This window comes from Capsicum annuum, chromosome 9 (genome assembly GCF_002878395.1).
Source record: "Capsicum annuum cultivar UCD-10X-F1 chromosome 9, UCD10Xv1.1, whole genome shotgun sequence".
Classification (NCBI taxonomy): domain Eukaryota; kingdom Viridiplantae; phylum Streptophyta; class Magnoliopsida; order Solanales; family Solanaceae; genus Capsicum; species Capsicum annuum.
The window spans coordinates 185,084,049-185,091,841 of NC_061119.1; the positions used below are offsets into that span (position 1 = coordinate 185,084,049).

The 7,793-nt window shown below is 35.9% G+C and overlaps 2 protein-coding genes across 2 annotated transcripts; both read right to left on the minus strand.

Annotated features, from left to right (window-relative positions):
• Positions 1 to 2,521: 2,521 nt before the first annotated feature.
• Positions 2,522 to 4,226, minus strand: LOC107854747 (receptor kinase-like protein Xa21). Its single transcript, XM_016699751.2, has 3 exons — positions 4,015 to 4,226; positions 3,170 to 3,771; positions 2,522 to 3,082 (listed from the first exon to the last, which is right to left on the minus strand). The coding sequence occupies exons 1-3, from the start codon at positions 4,224 to 4,226 to the stop codon at positions 2,958 to 2,960; spliced, it is 939 nt and encodes a 312-aa protein (XP_016555237.2). The 3' UTR covers positions 2,522 to 2,957.
• A 160-nt stretch (positions 4,227 to 4,386) lies between these two features.
• Positions 4,387 to 6,237, minus strand: LOC124887156 (receptor-like protein 35). Its single transcript, XM_047396343.1, has 2 exons — positions 6,065 to 6,237; positions 4,387 to 4,687 (listed from the first exon to the last, which is right to left on the minus strand). Exons 1-2 carry the CDS (start codon positions 6,235 to 6,237, stop codon positions 4,387 to 4,389), a joined length of 474 nt encoding a protein of 157 aa, XP_047252299.1.
• Between the last annotated feature and the right edge of the window lie 1,556 nt (positions 6,238 to 7,793).

The following is a 7,793-nucleotide window of genomic DNA, read 5'->3' on the forward strand; positions in this document are numbered from 1 at the left end:
ATACCAAGTTTGTCACGACCCGAACTAGGGCCTGGCTGTGATGGAAATCCTGAACCATGAAGGCACGGACGTCCTACTCTATTTGGTAGTCATGTACAATATTCATATAATAAAAGAAAATGCGGAATTATGATATAATACGGAAATATGGTCATGCTTTGGATTAGGTTTAATAATAAGGAATGAAATCCAAAAATTACTAACAAGAGAGGGATTTTTCATGAGTCATGCTCTTAATTCAATCATCAATCATAAAGCACTTGCTTACATATATATATAATTTCAAATCAATTTGGGGGAAGTCCTAAAGGCCAAAACAATATCATCAATACTTCTAAAACATGAATGTATTCATAAATCCGAAACCTCTTTCTTAAAATCATGATTTCTATGCCCATGAGATTTTAGGAAAACTCCGCGTACCTCAAATTAATTAGCTTAAAGAGAAAAACTCGAATCTCGATTTGTTCCTTGGAAATCTTGAACTTAAGGCTTGATTTTCTTGAATTTCTTATTCTTGGAGAAAACCTTTGATCTTATTTTTAGAGTGAAGAGGAAGTTTTTGATGTTGTAAAATTGATAGTGATTGATTAATAACACTTAAGGGGAAATTTAATTTGTGTGAAAGGTTTTTGGAGTGAGGGAAAGACCAAAATACTCCTAAGGAACCCAAAAAAATTGCATATTCGCATCAGTTGACGACCAAGGTTGACGGGCCATCACTCAGGTGATAAGTCATCACCCAGGTCATCACTTTTGGGCTGGTTTTCACTATTCACTACCTTAGGCTGAAGACCAGGTCTGACGGGCCATCACACAACTGCTAAGTCATCAGCCTCGTTGTCACATTTTGGCAGACAGACACTTCAAAGTAAAATGAGCATAACTTTCTACTCCGATATCATATTAAAGTGAAACCAGTGGCGTTGGAAAGAGGACTCAAAGAACTTTCATTTGATATATAGCAGGCCTCCTAATTCATTATATAAAAATAGTTATGGTCGATTGTAGTTGGCCTAAGTTTTGATGCTCACTCAAACTCGAACGATAGGAAAGCTTTCAACTCATCCTTGAGTTAAGGGATCTCTATAATCTCAATTCATGCTTAAATAGTTCTCACACTACATAATTGATTAACATTGCAAATTTTCATAGGATTTATGGCTTTTGGAACATCTACGCGTAGGAAAGATGGTTTTCATTCTAGCCCAAAATGCGGGGTGTTACAACATTCTAGTCTAGAATATTCTCACTACACTACACACTTCACCTTCCATCTCATCGCACAGCTCATCAACCACCTAACAAACTAATAATCTGATGTGCAGTAGTCAACTCACGTGCACTAGTAGACAACTTTTGTGCTCACGGTGAACCAATGTAACAGTGCACCCATAATGAGCACATTTGTAGGGTGAATCCAGAGTTTCCAACATAGTCGCATATACTTTATGTTTAAGAATACTAATTCTCCCTTTATAAATAATTTTGTGATGTGATATGATTGTGTACTATGAGATTGGGGCATTTTGTATGTTCTTAATTCCATTGGGAAATTGTGTATGCTTCCCTTAAGTATCTTTTATGCTTGTTGATTTGATATGGGACATTGTGCATGTTTCTTCGAGTATTGTATAAATCTTGATATGTTTGGCACATTGTGTATGTTGCCCGAAACTTTTGGTGTTGGGTAATTACTTTGATTACAAATGGTGATAAGTACTTGCTATAAATTGTGTTGATATAAATAGTTTATGATGATGAATGATTGTTGGGTCTCATTGGTCATCTTATTATGATAAAATTCCTCCTTGAAATAACTTTATGTTCTTGGCGTTGTTGTATTTGCTAATATTTGTCCCAGGAATACTTAAGGTAGCGAGTCGATGATCTTATTAAATTATATTTATATATAGCTCACTCCTTACTTACATGTCTGTGGATACTACCGCGCAAGGTGAAACTTGTGGGTGACGTTTCCTTCATAAGGATTCCATTAATAAGATGAGCCTTCAGATTGTCCGTGGAGGCTTTCGTTTCATCTTTAACTATTTAGATTTTATTTCATTTCATTGGGTTTTCATGCTCGAAAGTTGAACTCATGTAACTCTATTTTAGATGCTCCGTGGTCTTGGTGTGGAATTTGGACTGGATAATTAGTTCTTTAGTGATTGTTGAATTTATAGTTTGAGTATGATTTTTTTTGGAATTATTATTCATTATTTATTGATGCGTTGGAGTTGCATGTACCGTATCTTAGTGGTTATTAACTGGTAAAGTGTAAGAAAGGTTGGTTCTCCCAACAGGTGGTGTTCGCGGGTGCCAGTCACGCCTAAATTTATTTTGGGATGTGACATGGCATTTCCATTGCTGGACAAAATCCTTGCATAATCATGGTGCTGAGTGGTTAAGTTTGGAGTTCCATTGTTTCTGATAAAAGTCAAAACCAGATGTTCCATTTGGAATTCCATTGAAAGTAATAGTCACTTGTTGGATTTTGAACTCTGTATTCTCTATCCAAAATGTTTTTCTCATATTTGTTGTTGATTGTGTTCCATCATTTTGCAACATTAATATTAAGAGGAAATAGTAAAGACTAAAGATTTATTACAACCAACTAGCATTTCTGAAAATAGAATCATGCAAAAATCAAGTACGAAAAAAAAAAGAGAAGAATCTATCTTTATATGAATCCAACAATTTAACAAACATTTGCAACACACAAGAGATTCCGAGAAACATGCTCAGCATGCAAGAAGTTGAATCTTGTTCTTCTGTAGCATCCCTACTACATCTTTCATGTTTGTCCTTCTTACCGGATATTCAGCACAACAATCTAATGTAACTTTCATGATTGATGCCACAACATATGGATCCTTCTGTAAGCGATTACCCGTTGGTGTTACCAAGTTGGCTTCTATAATGTCCATTACTGCCTCTGGGAGTGAATAACTCACCTATTGCTTCAAGCTAAGATCTCCCTCAAACTCATTAGGTTTTCTCCGGATAAATGTTTCGAGAAACATGACCCCGTAACTATAAACATTACATCTTGTTGACACCAATCCATCCAGTCCATACTCTATAATCAAACAATCAATATAAAGAGGCAATATAGATTCTAGATGGGAAAAAAGAGAGAAAAAATTAGCAAAACTAAGAGACGTACCCGGTGCAATACACCCCGAAGTTGCTAAGGTTTTAGTATATAAATCACTCTCATCGTCACCAAGCAGTTTTGAAATACCAAAGTCGCTTAGTTGAGCAACCATATCCTCATCAAGCAAGACATTACTACGCTTCAGATCACAGTGAATCACGGGCAACGAGCACCCATGATGGAGATATTCCAATGCACATGCCACATCTATCATAATGCTTAGTCTTTGCATGTTGTCTAAGAAATAGTTGTGTGAATATAAATACTTCTCAAGGCTCCCATTAGGCATATACTCGAGCACTAAAGTCTTAAAATCAAGGTTGGAACAACTAGTAATGACTTTTACGAGATTCCTTTGGCGAAGGTTGCGCAAAACTTCACATTCTATATCAAAACTCCTGAATGATGCCTCCAGTTGCAGATTGAATACTTTCACTGCAATGACAGTTCCACTTCTGAGAACGCCTTTGTAAACAGATCCAAAACTCCCAGAACCAATCAAATTACTCTCACTAAATGCATCAGTTGCTTGGATCAATTCATAGTATGAAATTCTTGTTATGGTAGACAATGAAATAGCTTGTTGAGGAGCTCTTTTACATCTTCGATACCTTACCCATACAAATACAAAAGTGATAGGAACAAACAGAAGTGCAATTCCTAGCAAAAGAAATAGAGCTAGCAATATTTTCCTATTTGATTTGTGCCTTGATGAAGTTAGGCATAGCGGGACACTAAATCTTCAAGAACTGCATAGTGCTTCATCGTAGATGAAAAACTAACTCAAGAGGTTCTTCAAAGGATCCCCCGAGGGTATTTCGCCGTACAATTTGTTGTCAAAAACATTGAAATACCTGAGGTACTGAAGTTTCTTCAAAAACTTGGGAATGGTTACTGATATATTATTTTGAGAAAGGTCTAGGAATTCCAAAGCTACCATGTTGCTCATCGAGTCAGGTATAGTTCCTTGCAACTTTTTGTTTCTCAAAGAATGGTGCACCAGATTTTGCAATCCTTCAATTTCTCTAGTAATTCTGTTTGAGAATCGATTCATTGAAAAATCCATCGGCGTTGCAGCCTTTAGATTTCTAATTTATGGAGGTAAAGAACCTACTATGTTGTTTGACGATAAGTCAAGAACCACTAGATATTTAAGGTTCCCTAAGCTTGGTGATATAGCAAAACTTAGATGTATCTCTCTAAGGGAAGTAACGTCTCCTAAAAAATTAGGAAGAGAACCTGAAAATATTTTGATTCAAGTCTATGACATCCAAGCACTGCAATTTACATATATCATCTCCGATAGATCCTATAAGTTTGTTATTACTCAAGAAGCAGCCCTGCAGGTTTCTCAAGTTTCCAATTGATGTGCGAATCCATCCAACCATGTTGTTTTCAGAATGGTCAAAGTCTATTAAGTGGCTCAATTTCCCAACTTCATTAGGAATTCTCCCTTTGATCTTGCAACTGGGTGCGTAAATCTTTGTAAGAGATGTGGAAAGGTTCCCTACAGTGACCGGAGGCATGCTATATAGAGGGTTCAAAGATACAGAAATAAATGTTAAATTTCTGCAGTTGGTTAAGGAAGTCAAGAAGCTTAACGATGAGTCACTTGTTAAATTGTTGTCCCCTAAGTCTAGGAGTTGTAGATGAGTCAAATATCCAAGAGAATTAGGTATCAAGCCTGTGATCTCATTGAATGAAAGTTCAAGATGAGTAAGTTTGGTACAACTGGCGATAGAATGAGGAATATTCCCAACAGGATTGGTTAAGTTGCCCAGATAGATCTCTTCAACGTTGAGTAAGATAGAACCTATTCGTGGCAGGGTTCCTGATCGATTGTTAAATGAAAGTTGAATTACTCTCAGACCTGATATGTTGTATATCTCTATATCAAGTGAACCACTAACTATTAAACCCAAGACCAAGTTCCTCCAATTCAACGAGATTGCTCATCTCTTTGGGTTTTTCATGTGTCGACACATGAAGAAATAAGCAATACTTTGTTAGTTCAATGTAGTATAAGTTGTATTTTCTCTGCCACTTGTATTACATACCAGTAAACCTATTCTCGTTAAGATATAAATATTGCATCTTGGTTAAGTTTCCAATGTCCAAAGGTAAGGATCCCTTGAGATTGTTTTTCCCTAGTGAAAGATAATGCACTGAGGAGATATTGAATATGGATATCGGGACAGAGCCGGTAATCTGACTATACCCCATGTCTAACTCCATAAAATTAACAAGATTTCCCAGTTCAAATGGAATTATCCCTGCATTTCATGTGGAAGAAATTGGATTCAATACTACTGGAAGTCGTAAGATAATTAATGCAACTCCATCAAAACATACCTTTGAAAAGGTTAGATCCGAGATACAATTCCTACAAGTTACTCAATCTTCCAATTTTACTGTGTATTGGTCCATCAAACTCATTATATGATAAATCCAAGAATTGAAGTCCTGAACAATTTGACAAGCTTGTAGGCATATTTCCTAATAAGATATTACCTGTAAATATAGTACCTTTGGTTCTAGAAATATTGAAAATGTTAACGGTATAGAACCCGTAAGTTGATTATATTATATGGCCAAGAAGTTCATGTTGTGAAGATTGTTGATCCCTTCTGGAATGTTCCCTTGAAGTAAATTCGCAGATAAATCTACAATCTCCAACCTTGAGGCATTCGAGAGTGACATGGGAATAAAGACTATGAGCTTATTTCCCCTCACTTTTAATTCTGTCAGATTTATAAGACTCCCAATCACTATCTGACCCACTATGGAATTGAATTTTAGCTTCAAAGTCTCAAGTGTGGAAATATTAGAAAATAAAGAAGGAATGGAACCAGTGAAACTATTATTCGTAAGACTTGGAAATTGAAGATGGTGTAAAATCCAAACCTAGAAGGAACCTCCCCTCTGAAGTTGTTAAAACTTAAATCAAGAAACTTAAGCCGATGCAAGCGTGTCATTTCTTGAGGCAAATTTCCATGAAAATTGTTGCTTCCCAAGTCATTTAAAGCAAGAAATGTGAGGTTTCCAAAATCACGGGGAATCGTGCCTTTAAGAGCCATATTAGAAAGATTCAAGGACTTTATTTGCTGGTGATGAGAGTCACAAGTGACTCCAACCCAACGACAAACAGAAGTAGAGGGAGACCAATTTTCAACCAAGAAGTGAAAAGGACCGGAAATGATTTAAGATTTTAAAGAAAGAAGAGCTAATTGATCAGTGGTAGTGTTGGTTTGGGTCATAGCTAAACTAACCATAACATAGTGAAGCAACAAGAGAAAAGAGGTGAATGTTTTCTCCATAATTGCATAAATTAGTAGAAAAATGATATGACTAGTAACCTGTGGTATTGAGACTTTATATAGTGATAATTTTTAAGTAGAAAAATGATATGACTATTCTTTTAAATCTTTTTTCAGGATCAACTTGCTTCTTTTATTCTATCATCTCAATAAATATTGTTTCCCAACTTAATTTTTTTTCCAGCTTATGGGGGACCCAAGGACTTGACCATTTGAAACAAACCAAATCAACTAAGTCTTGCAAATCGCAATTGTGTCTTTAACATGTTTTACACAAATTCAGCGGAAAATTAAAGTTGTCAATAAAAATGTAACATTGCACCTTGTGAGAGGCGGAGAGTCAGAACTTGAATTATATCGGTTAAAATTCTAAAATAGCAACATGTATCAGGTGTTTATAATTAATTCATTTAATGAATTTTTTAAATAAAAATATTGAATCTGGACTAAAGCTACTGAGTTAGTCGAGCCCGTAGACAACCTTCTACCTCCGTTTCAACACATACTTAAATGTGGACACGAATGTGTGTCTTGCGTGTGTGGGCACATGAAGAATTCAACGTCTTTACATTCTGTTGGTGTGTGTCTCACATTGTTGAAAATGAGAATGGAATAGTCCAGGAGTTCAGACCATAAAAAAGGCATTATAGTTTACATATAACTGCATGCATTGGAAATTACACTCCTGCCTCGAATGAATCTTCTTTCTCCACTCTGCTCTATTCCAGTTAATTTTATTATACTAAAGAATATTTGACCTTTAAGAAAAAAAAGGTACTCCTATAAAACTAGACAACCTCTAAATTTCAGACAAAACATCTCTGTCATCTACAGAAATAAAATTACGCCAGAGAGATAACAGTTGTAAGCAAGAGTATTACAGACTGTAATGAATTTTTTTCCATTCAAATTATTTGATCATCTTCTCCAACCAGATAACACATGGAACAGAACATGCCTCATTTCCAAACACTACTTTTGACTTACACGAATCCACCAATAGTCAAGAGGTCACATCCCGTGATACACAATTACAGTACTTTAAGAACAATGAAGTTAGATGCAGGAATAATAAATGGTACACAATAGTTATGTGGAAACCTCCTTGCTCAAAGAAGGAAAAACCACGACCTGTCTAACAGGATTTCCCTAAAATTCCACTAACTTCAAGCCAAAACATGATTTTTGACTCCAGTAATCACAAGGATTAAACTCGTAATCCTAACTACTCGCAATAACTCTATTACATATAGTAGCTCTACTGCACCCACCCATCAACTAACTCTTGTCGACACTCCTAGGTAACTCTATCCAAG

What these genes read in the sequence shown, in the direction of transcription:
- LOC124887156 (XM_047396343.1), bottom strand. Translation starts at nt 6,237, where the DNA reads ATGGCTCTTAAAGGCACGATTCCCCGTGATTTTGGAAACCTCACATTT. An exon ending in AGAGGGGAGGTTCCTTCTAG is followed by an intron (nt 4,688 to 6,064) that starts GTTTGGATTTTA and finishes CCCTCTATATAG; the next exon opens with CATGCCTCCGGTCACTGTAG.
- LOC107854747 (XM_016699751.2), bottom strand. Translation starts at nt 4,226, where the DNA reads ATGGATTTTTCAATGAATCGATTCTCAAACAGAATTACTAGAGAAATT. An exon ending in AAGAAACTTCAGTACCTCAG is followed by an intron (nt 3,772 to 4,014) that starts GTATTTCAATGT and finishes TGTATGGGTAAG; the next exon opens with GTATCGAAGATGTAAAAGAG. An exon ending in TTCGGGGTGTATTGCACCGG is followed by an intron (nt 3,083 to 3,169) that starts GTACGTCTCTTA and finishes GTTTGATTATAG; the next exon opens with AGTATGGACTGGATGGATTG.